This window comes from Apostichopus japonicus, chromosome 11, assembly GCF_037975245.1.
Source record: "Apostichopus japonicus isolate 1M-3 chromosome 11, ASM3797524v1, whole genome shotgun sequence".
In the NCBI taxonomy this organism is placed as follows: domain Eukaryota; kingdom Metazoa; phylum Echinodermata; class Holothuroidea; order Aspidochirotida; family Stichopodidae; genus Apostichopus; species Apostichopus japonicus.
In genome coordinates, this window is record NC_092571.1 from 13,352,612 (window position 1) to 13,369,923 (window position 17,312).

A 17,312-nucleotide genomic window follows, 5' to 3' on the forward strand; every position below is an offset into this window, starting at 1 on the left:
ATAATACCAGGAAGATGAAAAGATGAAAGAACTTTGAAACAAGGAAACCATCCATGTTTTAATAATTAACGACTTTTAAAGTTGTCCAACGTCGCAGGCGTGCGTTTGTGCCTACATTTATTTCAAAACTATGAGAGATAGAAAGTGATCTCTGTTACAGTGCGCATGCGTTAATTTGCTTCCAACTGTTCATGACTGAAAAATATATTTCCAACATGACAACATGCATGTACGAGTGTGTTTCGAATTTTAAACATCGCTTTGTGTTTCTATTTAATTTGAGCAGTTATATTAGCTAAGAAATAGGCTAATGATTTTAATATAACATTGTTATTTAATGACAAACATATTTGTTGAAGGGTGACTGTTTGTGTTTGAATCGTTTGTTGTCCTTTCGTGTTCTCGCTATTAATTTAATGCTTATACGTGCCTTTTGAAACAGTTACATAAAATCAAGCTTTAGTATGTGACAAATGTCATTACTATACTTTCATACTGAATTATACGGAGAAAAACAGAGAATGAGAATGCAACGTGGAGCTTGAAATGAAGCACTGATAGCGCATAAGCATATAGACATTACCTTTATCATGTTAAAGTGATACATTCATCAAAAGCGAATGACTGTACCTGAAAGTGATGATGCTCTCACGTGAAACATTGAACAAAACTGAATTCGCATTCTATTTTAATCTGCTCTGGTGACCTGACGAGTGAATTCAAAATATGTTGCAACAGTGTAGATAACAACACATCATCATTTGACGGCTAAAATAACATCTTTCATATGAGGTATTAACAAAAAATCCGGATTTACTATTCTGTTTTTCTTTTGTTGGCTTTATATTTCACATCCCAGGTGAATTAATATATTCATGGTTCTCGATCATCTGCATCGAATTACTGTTAGTGTTACTTTATCACAGTTTAAATACAACAGGCTCGTGGATTCATATGGCAGGAAGATTAGTAAAACGCACTTACAAATGGTGAGACCTGTATTTACTTTCCATTGCTTTTTCGGTAGAATCCTTCACCCTTACATATTGAATAATTTATTGAATAAAATTAATCGCATTGTTCATTGTACCGTTATCAGGTAATTTATATTAACTTTGCACACCTCGTTTTCAAAGAATATGTAAAACTTTGTCAAAGAACTGAACAACAGTCTCCATTTCGAATGTCCTCCAACCCACCTTAATTATAACCATCAGTTTATAATGGTAGTTCTATAATGTGGAAATATATTGAAATCACTTCAGAAAACGAAAACGAAAAGACACATGATGTCATCCTTGTTAGCGAATAGTTAGAGTCATTTCTTGAACAACTATGTTTTTTCGCCAACAGCTAATCATTTGGATATTTCTGTCCTTTTTTTTCAATCGAAGTCACTTCTAACATCAATGCATGTAAAGAATTTAAAAATTTACAGGGAATTTGGTTACTCTGAACATGTGTCTCTAACATTCGACGGCTTTTAGTCATACATAACTGGGTATGAGTAGATCAATGATAGGTAGAGCTTACCAAATAGACGGTATGTGTGTTGCAATACAGCGGGGCCGACAGTCCAGTCCCTGTTTGAAGCCTTTATGTCAATTTGATAAGTTCCAGCATCTTCTAGTTGGATATTTAGGATTGAGAAATTAAAGTTGAAAAAGAATTCCACATGTTCTGAATAAAGGTATTCAACTTGGAATCTATAGCGATCATAAGTATGCTGCTCAATATCCCAGAATATTGCAGAGTAAAGAAAGGGAGCTCGATGATCGGTAGCCAGCTCGGTGAAGTTCAAATCAAATCTAAATAGGCCATATATATATATCTATTTTTATATGAAAATGAAATATTTGGAAACGATAAGTCACAACCTTCAACCACATAACAGTCTGTTGAATTTACTGTAGGTCCATCTTGACAGTGATAATCACAATCAATATCTTCGGAAAATGAAAAAGTGATCAGAAGAATGAAAAAACAATGTAAAACAGGTACAAATCCCATATCGGTAGATCGCGGTATTGTGACACAGTAAATATGATGCATTTATTGCAACACTTCGCGCATCTGTCTGTAAAGCGAGGAGCGCTGTTTATGAATCAAAACAAGGAGTCGTTCTTAAAAAAAACACCCGTACGTGCGCACATCTGTGTGTTTTCATTTGAATAATATATGTGCTGATTCAAAATGAAAATGAACAGGATGAAAATGGAATTAATTGTTTTATGGCTACGTGACAATGAAATTCAATTGAACTTGTATTTTCGAGGGAAGGTATACTCTGCTGATGTCTGTAGTGATATCATTACCTTTTAAATGGTTATCGTAATGGATATAAGGCAATGGAAATCGCTCGGATGATTTTATTTATACATGCAAGTCAAACATGTATTGAATTCCCTGTGTCTGCTTTGCTTTTTGTTGTTGTAAGAAATCATAATGCGTTAAGGTTAAACTATGAAATTGATTGTCCATTCTAGTGAATTTTTCATAGATACTTTATAACTCAACCAGATTCACCACTGAATGAGTTGTTAAACATATCTATTAAAGACGGAAAACATGTCTTTGAAGCTAAAATGAAGAATCATTCGAAGCAAGCTTTTTATATTTCAACTACTTTAAAACCGTACCGATTATTACTCAAAATAAGATAATTGTAAGCAGTCAAACAAAGACACCCTCATAGGATTTCGGAAACAATGTCCTTTTTATTACAATCCCACATAGAGAATATTTCATGTGTATTTTCAATATTTTTAAATTTTACAAGATAGTTAAAATATTGTTATCATGTATGTGAGACTAAAAACCGTTCATTGGTTGCCTAGCTTATTTTCAAAAATTCAATGTTTAGGTCACCGATGTAGAGTGCATCCTGTGCTAGAGAAGTGAGGGGCGGGAAATTACGCCTACCCCCTCACACCTATAAAATGGGGAAATTTGTCTCTCTTCACCCCCTGCCTCCCGCCCCACCCACCAAAACGCATTTCAACGAGTTTGATGGCTACTTAATAATAATAGCCGAGACAACCGGTAAATATGACGTGGTTAGAAGTGGAGATTTTGTTCATGACAATAATCTATTGTTTATAAATCATGACTATGTTACGTCATTTCAGATGATACAATTTGAAACAGTAAAGCTTCTTTAATATTGTTTTTCTAGATTTGTGTTAATTACGTTTCATTTTGATTGGTAGATTTGCCAATAATATAAAATGATTAACAGAGAGCGTTTGTGATAAATTGGCTAATATACTATAAGGATTACATGTTCAGATCCTGACTGGATCACTGGGTTGTGTCATTTGGCTTATTCAAGTACCTTTCTTCAATCACGTGTGTAACAAGGGCTTAAGGTTTGGTTATAATCAACATAGTTTAATGCATGGCTCATCCTATACGATTTCCAAGCCGATACTCATGGCTTTATCGGGAAAAACTGGTAAAGGTGAGAACCCGTTTATCACTTAAAACTGATGTGTGTTATAATTTCTTAACATATTTTACATTTTTGAACAGTTGCTACTGAGAAGGACTTACAAACAGAAAATGCTAAACACACATTCCTTTGCATAATAATTGACTTTACTTACCAGACTATTTTAAAAGCTGTCGTCAATAATTTCGTCCACAGTTTAACAGATAGTGGATGACACTTTACTGCAGAACGCGTAAAATATGCAATCTAACATGTGTAAAGGTGTTATAACATACTTCATTTTATTCTGATTACCGCTTGTCTCTTATTCACAGTTCAAAGCGATCAAGCCATGTACATTCGGTGGATTTCCCCCAAAAGGACGCATATTTGGCCCGCCTTTACGCTCCGAGCAACTGTTACAATCTGTATATGGGTGTGAAGTTAAATTACCTGTGACCAGAGGTTTACTGTTATAACTGTCGTGTTAGGGGCCTTGTCCTTGATACGAAGAATTTGAAATAAACTTCAACTAAAACAATAATTGTTTAGCAGATAGTATGATTCACTTTACGTAATCATTTCTAACATGTCTTTTTTACATCCTATTTGAAAAAGATCCCAATTGCTTGTGCAGTATGAGACATCAGATCAAAGCAAAGGATTATTTGTGTTAATTTAAGCCATTATTAGTAAAAAACTGAGACTAATCATGCACATTAACATTCAATTTTAGATGGCGTTGCACCGCTGTTTCAAAGTAAACATTATTTCTTTGTGTGAAATCTAACCTTATACTATTTAATTCAGTTTAATACAAAAGCTAAAGTGTGTTCGTAATAGATCGTCTGCTATATTCAGAGTATTTGTGAGTGTAACTGTTTGTGCTACAGGTAATTATTCATATTTGGAAATTGATTCAAGCTCTATCCATACAAAGTTGTACATTTAAAATTAAATAATATTTTCGTGCATGATTTTTTTCTTCAATAATTCAAGAGGAAAAGGCAGATTGTATGTATTTTATTAATTCTGACAAGTCATTCGTATAGAGTTGGTTAACTTATTATGTGAAAGCAGAAAAAAAAGCTTTGATTAGTCAATGGTAACATTTATTACATTATGATTTTTCCCTTTTCGAATAAAATACAAACTATTAAAAACCCACCTTGAAATAGTTTAGTGATGATATTTTATGTGTATTATCCAATACGTTCTGCAGGTTGTCCAAGTTTATTGAATCGTTATGATCGAAGTATATGGAACAAAAATTCGACCATGTTGGTTGCCTAGTGTCATTTTCTAATAATTCAATAACAAAGTGGAATGATTACATGCCGTGCTAAACAATGTGGACGAGAAGCATACTCCTGCTCCTTCACAAATTAAAAAGGGAAATATATCTCTCCCTCCCATGCACAACTCCCACCCCGAAACAATTGCCACTTTAAACGCCTGCTATGGCAATGTGATCCGAAAAAAAATTGTGTATATTTTAAATGGCCTGAAGTCGAGGTTTCCTAAATGAAAAATAATTCATTACGAATCAGTAATGAATTTGTGATGCAATTTAATACATGGCTGTGACAGGACACCATGTGATGACTGCCAAAAAGCATTAAGAGAGCGTCAATGTGCACAACGCAGTCCCATTAAGTTGCAATATCTGTCATTTATATATTTTCTATTCTTTGTACTGTTTCTCTTCTTAAGGAGAAACAACTCCGTACCGTTGTCGAAGTATGATATGTCAGATCGAACGAAGTTTGGTTATTTATGCTAATCAATACAATACAATTAATTAAAATTTAAACTAGTCTAGTAATCATGCTCATAAGCATTTAGATATTTCTTTAGGTGATAAGAATAGATAGAGTATGTTATTGAATGTTCTTGTTCCTTTCGAGTAGGAGATCGGTTGTTATGAGCATATATTACAGAGACACATTTCTCGGGTGGAATGTCTTTATCTGTCTCTCTTATATATCTCATCCAGCTATTGGCATTAGAATGACTTTGAACAGACGAGTTGCAGACTTACTACTTAGTATAACCCGACAACTGAAAAATACAATATTTTCAGCACAACAACTGTTCACGTTGGGATTCTTCGTCATAATGCCAATGCATAGAATCGCTTTTCGGCCTTTTGGCTAAGATCATGTGTAGAATATGTTTCCTTTCGAGGGGAATGGTGATACACACCCGACGATGATCACACAGTCACAATCTCGATGCAAGGGGACTGGGGTTGGAAGCGGATCAGTCGTTCGGTAGTTTGGTAGTGTGGTTTTCGTGCCCAGGTTCTTTCCTGGGTGACTTTTCTTAAAAAGTATGCATATAATAGCTTGTCAACTAGGCAAACATGTAATAATTTGTCGAGGTGTGTAAAATTCGCCTGTATCGAGAAGAATATGGTATCGATGATTGTTCAATTCAACAACTCATTGTGCAAGGTTGCTTGGCGGTGAATGAGATGGCGTAGCCTGCAGTAAAATAACAACCAGCTATAATCAGTTTGTCGGCTTGTCGAGACCTGTTTCCAAGGGCCGTTTTTATTCTGGTTTGGGGTAATAGAGGGCCTACGGACGGTCCGACCGTTTTTACTTTGGTAGATGATTCGTGTTCAGTTCGGTGAGTGTGTGCAAAGGGGGGTGGGGGGGGGGGTCAGTTGGATGTTTGTAGTAATTGTTTGTTGATGATAGTTTAGTTAAAGTACGGGTAGGGTTTGGTGACGAAAGCATTTAAGACGTGACGTTTTGATTCATCTGGGCGGATCACGGAAACAGCACAGTATTGTTACAACCAATAACAATCGGTTCCGAACCACTGAGAGTACCATATTACGTAAATACCCCCTAAGTGAGAATATCAGCATATAGGCCGGGAAGCTTGGCCTCGTACGAGTTGCAATAATTCTGACCAAAGTCGTTCATGAGGAATACATTTTGGATATCTTACGATGTTTCTAAGTTACTAATATCTGAAAACTATTAGTCTGGTCCCCTTTAATTATGTACATAATATAGTATATTATAGTAGTTATTTATTTCTGGCGAGGTCATTTTTGCATTCAGAGAATTGTTATTTCTTCTTCATCTTTTTTGATTCTCATCTACATGTTTCCTTTAAACTTTCTCAGCAGCCCTAGTCACCTCAATCAATTAGCATATTTTTTGATACACCCTGCATAGTTTTATTCATTTCTATTTATCTATATTCATGTTATCTCTCTGGAGTAAGTTTATGTCTTCGTTTTTATTGATTAAGTGATTAAAATAAAATTGAATTAGATTAAAAACTTGAATTGTACTGAGCTTTAAAGGTCAATACTGCAGAAACAAATTGACCGGTACTAGCGACTATCTTTTGTTTGTGTAACTTAAATGATACCGGGTTGGTTATCTGAATTAATCAGGTTGTTATTTCAAGTTACCGTCGATTCGTACCTTCCACCCCTTTTCTACTCAGTTCCGACGGTGGCGTAGGGAAGGTTAGCGCTGCATATCCAATGCTCTAATGCCGTAATGGTATTTCCATACTGTGTGTATGGAAATGACTTTCAGCAAACATGGATTACTTTGGTGAACAACCCGCAGAATCAACATGTTTAAGGAAATAATTGCTCTATTTAGGAGACATATGGGTTGAATTCAGTGACTGGGGGCTGCCATTTTGATGAGATATAGGAGAATATGAGATGACAGTCATTGCGGTTCATTTTAAGGGGCAAATATTCGCCGTCCAATTGTTTTTACTCTTTTTACCACCTATACTTTTTTATTCATATTACGCGACTAAGAACCTTGGCGGTTGAGGGACTAGTGTATTCAGCCACCGTTACAGACGGTATGTCTGAGACGCGAAAAACACATTCCATACTTGTCTTACGTTTTCGGGAGATTACCCCAGCACCAAGATGCTACCAGGCGATGGAAGCATTGCCAAAGACCTTTATATTCGATTCTTATAGATTTATAGATAAAAAGCATTGCAAGTGCCCTTGATTTTTACATTGTAAACTTTTACAATAAGGTCTATGAAACTGAACTGTCGCCCTCACATTCAAGAGAAAGTTGTCTCTTGTTTCTGAATGACAAGTTGTGGTCTTTAAGCTCCTACATGTGAAATGCTGCTTGTATTCTGTCATTAACATAACGTCCTTTGGGCTATTCTTAAAGGTTAATTAAAGATAGTTTTCACGTACCCAAAACAAATACCTAATATTTGTGAACGATAAGTGACACGCATTCCTTACGATTGGCCAATCGCATTGTAGTATGTGCATTAAAAGTCATTGATTATACACGTTGTTGATTTGTATTATTATAATGAATTTTTAAGACCTCATAGTTGTTTAAGGGTAGATGTGATTCACACATTCTACGGCATGTTTAGCAGTGTATCTATAAAATCTAATTTAATAAAGGATCCATATTAGTTCTTGCCTTATCGATTTATACGACCAAATGTATGTTGTGTGAAACATGGAATGTTAGTCCTCCTATCTTGTCCTACTTAACCAACCTTCTGTCTTCCAATTCGTCTATTTGATCGTGTTTTACCATCTTTAAAGAATATTACCAATGTCTTAACGTCGCTAACTTTTAAACAATATTGTTATTTGACAACAAGTCACGTCTTCCAAAATTCCTACTCTTTTACAACAATCTTATTTTCAAAGTTGGTGAGCCAGTTGAATTGGCCCTCTCATTTATGATAATATCACTTTTTACCCCAACATCATCTCTCAGAGTAGCTGCTGCCTCACAAAAATGGTTTCATTTCATTTGTTTCCGTGTGCCTCGTAAGCGATATCAAACTATTAATTGGGGCGAATCCATGTTTTTTTTTAAGGAAATTGATTGCCCTTCGGTCGATGCCTGACATGTAGGCTGTGGGTATGTTGGCAGCATCCTTATGGAAAATTGTGCCATCTGAGGAATTTGTAAACTATAAATGAGGTTTAATATTAAGTCCAAGCGCAACTGTGCTACTTTTAAATGTTGCTGTTAGGTTAAACTGAGGGAAGTGGTGAACACCCCCACTCATGAATCAGCTGCTGTGATAACAATATCCACTGAGATCGACATAGAACTTAAACTAGATCAAGTCTTCTACACTTCTTGATTCGTAAGTAAGCTCACCGCTGTCATATCGCCGATCCCGAAGAAAGATGATGAATGCTTCAACGAGGAAAAAGAAAGAAAGAAATATCAGTAATAGTTCGATGAGCAGTAACATGACTACATTTCTTTGAGAAGAAACACAGTTAGATCGCTCATCTATCAGTACGAAGTACTTATTCATCTCACCCGTTACATTTCTTTGAATACAAAATATGTGACACTGTAACGCCAACATGAATACATGAAAAGCCTGTTCATTACGCATGTTCATGAGGTGTTTGCGTGTGAGTTTCCCTCGCTCTCTACTTTGAATAAAATGATACTTATTTAAATGATCAGATTATTTAGTATTACGTGTATTGTTTTAATATGGTGTAAATATGTGAGACAAAATACAGTTAGTAGAACCTAAGCCAACATTGTCAAGTGAATTATATGTATTCATTTCCAATGAATAACGTGTAATTCTCTCAATCCGCTGAATGTAAGCGTCATTAGACTTGGGAAAAGGGCAAACCACAAATCGTTTGAAGGTACAAAAGAAGCGCCCCATTATATTGAGCAATGCAGTTAGCATTTACCTGCAGAGACATAGAAAATAGATAAAGATGAGTAGGACGTAACGGAGACTCGCGTTTGAAGCATATAATATCAGCGTAGCCAGTGGATGGCGTTTGGGACGGAGGGGTTGGTGAACCTGTAGGCGAACCGGCCTTTGTTTTAGAAAATTAGTTGATTGGATAGTGTATGTGAACGTGGTAATGTATGTCGTCGTGGCTGTGCGTGTCATGTAAACAAAAGAACATATCATTCTCTAATTTGTATAACAACTGCTTCTCTTCATACACCCTCATATATATAGTATTACAGTCATTATATTTATAACTCTCTTCTACTATAGTTCAATGGACGAAATAAAGTGCGTAGAATTGTGAAGACACGGTCGTACTTTGTCTTTTCGCGATGACTTCACCAAAATTGCTGTGTATTTCAGTTCAATGAAATCATAAGTAACAAAACAAAAGCAAGCAGGATGCTTGATATTTGTGCTTTAAATCTGTCACGGTTTTTTCTGAAGATCCTCTAACTGAATTTTGAAGTTTATCTTATCTGTCAACCACCGTAAGTTAACTTCTACTTAAAGTAGATTCTTAAAACCGTAGCTATTCCAGGTAAAACGAGGCGTTTTGGTTAGCACAGAGCGAAATGCTACGGTGGATAAGTGCTATACGGCAGATATCAGAGGACACTTACAGCGAGTAACCTGTACACCTTGCCAATGAGATTTTCTTTATTATATATTCAATAAAATGAGTGTTGAAGGTACAACGAGGTTAGTTCATGAGAGGTCCGCGAAGGGCCCGATTAGATAAGAACTTAGAGTCAAGGGAACCGGTGATACGGAGAGTACCAAATTGAAACCGCAATAAGTACCATGTGAGCGCCAAATTGATATAAGATGAGTTCTACCGCTGGTAGTTGGGTCATGCTTTTGAAAGTTGATCCTGCTTTCTATAGCATATCTGTAAATAATGCGCCAACCGCATACTGATCAACTGTAAATGACAAACTAAATAGTAGTCCGTGACTGGAAAAACAATTAGACTTTTACACAATGCGGTACATCAAGATTGGTGCAAAAATGGTGGAAAGATGAAGTATTCAAACTAATTTAACTAATTTAAACACCATTATGAAACAATGCATATAAATTGACAAATAATTGACAAACTGATTAAAACAAAACCCAAATAACTAATTATGAACGCAACAGCGCTAAAACATAAAACAGTGAAATTTACTTGGAAACAGCGTAAACTAGTCCTCTAAAACACGACATCACATTATCCCAAACACCAATAGGAAAAGATCCAAAACCTCTTGGACACCTACAATATATCTTGAATCAATAAAAAAAAACTAATATTACAAAATCAGACAGCACTCAAAAGGATATGTACAAAACCGAGGGAAGAACAAACGGCCCATCTGGAATCGTAAAGAATACTCATTCTGTCCTACGGAATAATCAATTATTTGAAATCTCTTTGACCTTAATGGCCAGACGATACCAAGAACGGTCTCTTAAAGCAAAATATGACCAGAAATGATGATAAAAGAAAAACATTGAACACCAAACGATTGTCTATAGAGTCTAGCACAAACACTAAAGATATATTATATAATAAGTGCTATCATTTTCTCTTCTCTGATTATCTTGTCAAATGATACACTTAATTTTGAAATGGTGGTTGCCATTCATTTTCATTTAACAGTTTAAATATTTGTTCAGCATAGTTATAGTTTTGTCTTTTATACTCGATTCAATGAGTAAAAAGTCAGGTAAATATTCATTTTTTCTTTTTCGAATATTGTTTGATCTTGTGTAGAATAAATGAAGGAATTCATTTCTCGATCGAAACAGTTTGGGGTAACTTGTTTTCGTAGGAAAGGTAATATAGACACATAATCTGCTTCCTGGTTTTACTTTCATAATTCAGAGCATACTCATTTTAAATATATTGAAAGTCTTTTGTTCTCATAACTGGCATTGGAAATGTTCACAATTTAAGTTGTGTTTATTACACAAGCAAATCGAAAGTCCATTAAACATGGCACTATTTCTTGTGAACTTCTGTTAGATCAGAGAGGTGTCTACAATACACCCATAGTTCAATTAAATCAGTAAAACAATATTTTGAAACTTCTTGAGGCCTGTTTCCCACTTTCAGCTAACGCGGCTGTTTGGGCTAACCAACGGTAATAACAAGATCCAAACATACAGGTATCATTTGATACCACTTTACTGATTATATAAGTATTAAGTATTATCATATGATTTTAAATCAGTATGTGAACAATATTCAGAGGTTTGATTCACGCCTGTTTCTCACACTCAGCTTACGCAGCTGTTTTGGATGATCAAAGGTACTACATACACGTATTAGTTTACCTTTAGTAATGTTTCATCTGGTATAATAGTCTAGGGGGACCTAACTATGGAAATGCTATAAGGCAAGATACGTTTAACTTTATAACACTTTGCAATGTATGTTTTGAAAATCCTATTACCAACGTCCACAAGGTGATAGTCACATCCAAGCCACTTATCTTATATACTTTGATTATAGATAGGCGTATTGATGACAGTTCCATGTGTACTCAATATTATAATATTCACTTGGAATGATTGTATATTTAGTAGACCCCAATAGATCCCGCAACAACATAGAAGCCTTTCCATTATAGAACTTTTCCTTAGCTTCATAAAATCAACGATATATAAAGATTTCAGTTCAACATATATCTAACTGTTTTTAAGCTGTGCGTTTACGTTCCCGCACACACATTCTGCAATTTTTATAGTTAAATGTTTAAGATTGAAACCCCCAAATCCTGCAGATACGAAGGACAAGCTCAACTTCCATTACTCTGCTTGGTATCACTAACTATTGAATCTATGATTCATCAGTAAATTTTCGGGCAGATACATCACCGATACGATACAATTCGGTATTGTTCAGCTCTAGTCGAAGTACTTAATAATATTTGCATGACATTGAAATCATATGGAAAGAGAAAGTCACATCATCCCACAACCCGAAAACAATATTTTCATCTGATAGTTGCTTCATCTTGACAAGAAAAATCCATTCAGGTTATCAGGAACATTTCGAAAAATAAACCAGGAAGAAGGGTATACTGCATATTGAATTATTCCAGTTTAGAAAAATCTTCAAATGGTTTTATACGTTGTGCGTTAACTACCATGTCTTCCATATCTTAAAGTTTCCCATCGTACACAAAAGTACGGACAGATATTTCTCCGGTGTGCACACTTCGGTGAAAGTTCACTCAAATGTAAGTACATCTTTATGATATTTATATGAAGAAGAAATATTAGAGAAGGCAATGTCAAATCATAAGACTTCGAATAAGAACAGGTTGACCTGATAGTTGATCTATCTTCACTATAAAAATAACAATAGGTCCCTTTGGAAATGACGCTAGCAGGAAAAATACGAGGAATAATATGTTAAATGTTACATGTTGCAAAATTGCGTCTCAGTAAATATTCGACTGCAATTAGGCTGTTTGTAACGATGTTGCCGCAATTTTTATTTTAACAATGGTCCGTTCCGTCGAAAGATTAACAGTGAACTACCTAAATTCGTTTAATTATAATTTACTTACTATATAATATTAATATGGAAAGGAAAAATCATATCCTACAACCAAAGAAGAAACTGTTGATCTGATAGTTGGTCTTCCTTGACAATAAAAATATAAACATTTATCTGGGAAATGTCGTTAGCAGGAACAAAACGAAGAATAAACCAGAAAAATGGAAAATTGGTAAATTATAAAATCTTAGTTTAATTAGGATTGAAAACAAATCATGAACTTACGGTGGATAATCTCCACGTGAGTGTTTCTTACCACACGGCATTAGCCAACCAGCCCATTTTTATCAAACTCCATGTGAGTATTCTACTTGGAATGCGTAACGATTGAATCTATGATTAACATCCCAAAACAGCTGATTGTACGCAACACTAAGGTGTAAGTCATTCCCATGAGTTTCAACACGAAAGGAACATTTAATTGTACACAAAAGAACGAACAGATATGTAACCGCTCTGTGATATCTCAGTGATGTTCAGCTCTAATCTAAGTACTATATAATATTTATATATAAAATATATAGAAAGACCAGGCCACACAATAGAAAGACAGGCGAATAACAATATATTGATCTCATAGTTCATCCATCTTGGCAATAAAAATGCAATCAATATTCACGAGAAAAAATGGCATTTTCCTTTTAAAATAGTTTAGAAGGTGTAAGTTTGAAAGAAACAAGAAAAAATGATCATAATCACTGTGTGAGTATTCTTCCCTGAGCATATAATCTTTGAATCTAAGATACATCTCCGAGGAAACAGCCGATTGTAGGTAACACTACGATCAAATTTGTCTCCGGTGTAAGTCATCCCCATGAGTTTCAACACTAATCTAAGTACTATATTTATGAAAACGAAATACTTGTAAAGGGGAAATGATATCTACAGCCAAACAACATATTATTGATTTTTAGTTGCGTTAATAACAGAGAATTAATTATGTTGTCCCGTTTTCTAGTTGCAGGTTTAGGATTGAAAAACAAATCATGGAAGTAAGATAGATAATCTCCGCTTCAAGTCGTATCAAACATTATCGCATTATACTATTTACGTCACGGCCAAACGGCATTGAGAATTCAACCGCCTGTCATAAACAGAACTCACAACCCAAACAAGCCAGAAACAAAAGGCTTACCACCTCCCACCCGAACATTCAAAGTGCTACAAACGGACGACCAACCCGCAACGAAGCAATCTGCCCCCCCCCCCCCCGACCCCCAGCACACCAGCGCCCGTAGAAGGCACTGGCAGCCCCAGATAAACTGCAAAAATCACCTTCAACCTGATTATCCTCCGAATAAGGGTACTTTTTTAGAAAAAGGCTCCAAGGAAAGAAACTGGGCACGACACGAAATCACCGAACGACTGATCCGCTCTCAACCCCAGTCCCCTTGTATCGGGATTGTGACTGTGTGATCATCGTCGGGTGTGCATTACCATTCCCCTCGAAAGGGAACCGAAACCAAACTACACATGATCTTACCCAAAAGGCCGCATAAGGTTAAAACTTTTCAAAAGCATTTGGCAGCCAGTGTGAAACTCACAATGTTATAAACTTTATGATAAGTATGATAGACTGAAAATATATGCATTCACATGTTCGGAAAGATAATTCGTCAATCATAGCATAATCATGTAAATTAATCTGGATAATGAACGCCAAAGTAAATAAAATATTATTAATCATCTATTCCTGTTAATTAGTGATGCATTTACACAAGGCATACTTTGAATGAACTTTTATGTAGTTACAATCATAGTTGAACTATTTTTACTGTAGATGTATAGCCTATAACTGTACTTACCTGTAGACATATACGATGGCTATCACAGAGACGACGAGTATTACGGCAATTACGATCATCACCAAAGTCATCGTGTTCTTCGTGTCTGCAGAAATGACAGTAAGATGAACGTCACCGCACTTGGGTGAATGTTCTTGTGAGTTCAACATGACGTTCTTTTGTGTATAACATATGTACTAACTTTGTAAAATGTTACACATTTGGAAATTTTGCTTAGAAAAAAAATTTCGTCGAATTGATTTTCTGCACCATTAACAATTACCCAAACGAGGTAGGTTTGCTCGCAGTGTGGACTGAAGGGTTAAGTAATTTGTGCCTGCCCCTCGTCGAATGTAGCAAAGGCGAAACGCGAGGAGCAGCCGGCAATGGGATATGCTCTACTTCCAGTTACAAAGGGGCTTAGACAGGGTAAAATGTTGGAGGTCCCGGTGCCCACTGTGTATCCCTTGTTGATACTGACCCCTTACCGAACCCCGCAGATCACCCTGCTGTTACTCGCTTCCCGTAACCCCTCCGACAGACGTTTCCACCAGTCTGTCGAACAGTGACTCGGTCTCTTTGAAATCGTGTCGTGGTTTGATGAAGTCGGGAGCCCTCTCTAAAGAGGTCGACATCATATGAATTCGTTAAGGAATTATGTAACAGAACCCGCGTAAAATTGTTGGAGTCCTCTTTATTGTGAAATGTTTTACTTCATTTGGTCTGGTAAAACAGAACTTTAAAAAAGGGTGGTTTTATATCAGACTTTCGTCACTGGGGATTCGGGTGTGGTTTATTTGCCCAGCAAACAGCAAACTATCTACTAAGGCAACTGTTTGTTTGCCATATTCGTATTTTTGCAGATTTTGGGGTGGCTTACATGTGCGTCGTTGGGTTCCAAATATGTTACGGAACTCGGAACCACAACGTAGTACGCCATCTGATGTTATTGTTAGCATTATTGAAACATTGCGTGATCAATAGCCTTCTGTGGATTTGTCTCGGCCTTCTAATATTCAGACGATCATCTTAGAACTAGAACTTATTTGATTGACCGAGCTGTCCGTATGAATCGTCATCCAACCGATGTATGGCGATCTGTACATTCTAGGTTACATAATACAAGGACATGATAACTTGTGACTGATCATGGTCAGTAGGGCAGAGTTTTGTAATTTACTTGGTTGATCCGTTGCTGATAGTTTAGTTAGTGTGTGTAGTTTTTGGTGACGTTTTGGATTCCCCTTAGCGCATTACTTAAAAGCACCTGCAAACAACATAGCAATATGCTGACTTGTTTGAATGCGGTCCGTCAAATCGACGAAACCTACTACCGACTATGTCTGGTTAAAGAAAATAAAATATATAAAAAATGATTGCGTTTTGAGATAAATGTCAAACCGAGAGTTGAAATGTTCAATAAAATACATGAATTCGTTTGCTGTTATACCTGGAATGTGTTGAAAAGAACCCCTTCAAAGCAAAATCCCTACTTGTCCGATACAATTGTCAATCACTTAATTGATCAGTTTTTTTTTTCGTTTTTTAACATTGTTTGACCTTGTAGAAATAAGCAACAATCAATGAATGAAGAAATTTCCTCGAATCAAAACAAACGATTCAACTTGTTTGCCTGTATGTAGGAAAAACATGAGAACATGTAAAACATGTAGAAAAGAGAATTACACTTCTGGGTTTTACTTTCACAATTCAAAGCATAACAAGCTTGAAGACGCTGGAATTACATTTTCTCACGAATGGCATTTATAAGGATTCTTTAAGAAAAGTATAGTGGAATAACTTGTGTTTAAATGCTTTTAGAAGGTATGACAAATGAATCCTTCTTATCGGTACACTTCACTTTTGAAAACTTTCTTTGAATTTTTGTCTGACCTTACAGTGTTCGATGACGATATTAATGTGGTGATTGTATTCATTGATCGATTAGCATTACACTTACTTTCGTGAACAATTACTAGTTATAGGAAAAATGTCTAGCAATTATGTTCTTTTGAGAAAATTTTATTAAAAAACTATAATAACTATAATATCGTAAAATTTGCCTACTTCCTTCCAACGCATGAAAAATCAGCATTTGAACGTCTGCATACCGTCCGAAATAAGTGTTTCGAGTGAAAAGAGATAATAAATCTTATTTCTTTTAAATAGTACTCGCACTTTTTTTAAAAAGTTAATTATTATTAACACCAAATCACATTTCCTTCGATTGGAAAAGTGAGCTTTTGTGAGCTAGATGAAAGTTTTATTTGATTCTCGTTTTAAGCGGAACTAAACTAAATGATGTTATTTCTGTTTTTAGAACATCAAAAAAGATGGTCTCTCTGTCTAAATCACTTCAAAATAATAAATGACTTGTTGGGATAAATAAAAATTAAACCATGTCTGTTCTTTTTCTGATGATCCTATGCTAGCAAGAAGACTAAAACTTTGATGATCTTCCAGGCAAGATTAGAGCGAATTGCATAGTTACATAATGATAAGGTCACATGAGATGTAGTTCCCTAACACTGCATTTCCAGAGAAACTGTTAGATGTACTGCAGTGATAGTGCTTGAGATGACAGTGCCATGGATTCAGTTGTAAGTATTTGGGATTATCAACGTCCTACACAAATACTGACATTTAACAAAACATAATATACAGCTTCTTTTAGTCAATAGTTGTGACTAAAGCACCAAACAGTTTAGTTTATGATGTTTCCATATTATTTGTTCCATATATTTAATTATTTTGGGAGTAGTAGATCCCTTTAAAGCTGTGGTGA

General features: G+C 35.6%; 1 protein-coding gene and 1 long non-coding RNA gene across 2 annotated transcripts in view; one reads left to right on the plus strand and one right to left on the minus strand.

The window, feature by feature from the left end:
• LOC139976397 (uncharacterized) overlaps positions 1-17,312 on the minus strand; it is an 87,034-nt gene that overhangs the window by 65,812 nt on the left and 3,910 nt on the right. The window contains exon 5 of the mRNA XM_071985103.1: positions 14,549-14,633. Coding sequence (XP_071841204.1) covers positions 14,549-14,633 — 85 coding nt within the window. The remainder of the gene's footprint in view (positions 1-14,548; positions 14,634-17,312) is intronic.
• LOC139975701 (uncharacterized) lies at positions 2,189-12,107 on the plus strand. The gene is made up of 2 exons (XR_011795847.1): positions 2,189-3,042; positions 3,766-12,107. It is a non-coding gene; the product is annotated as an uncharacterized lncRNA (long non-coding RNA).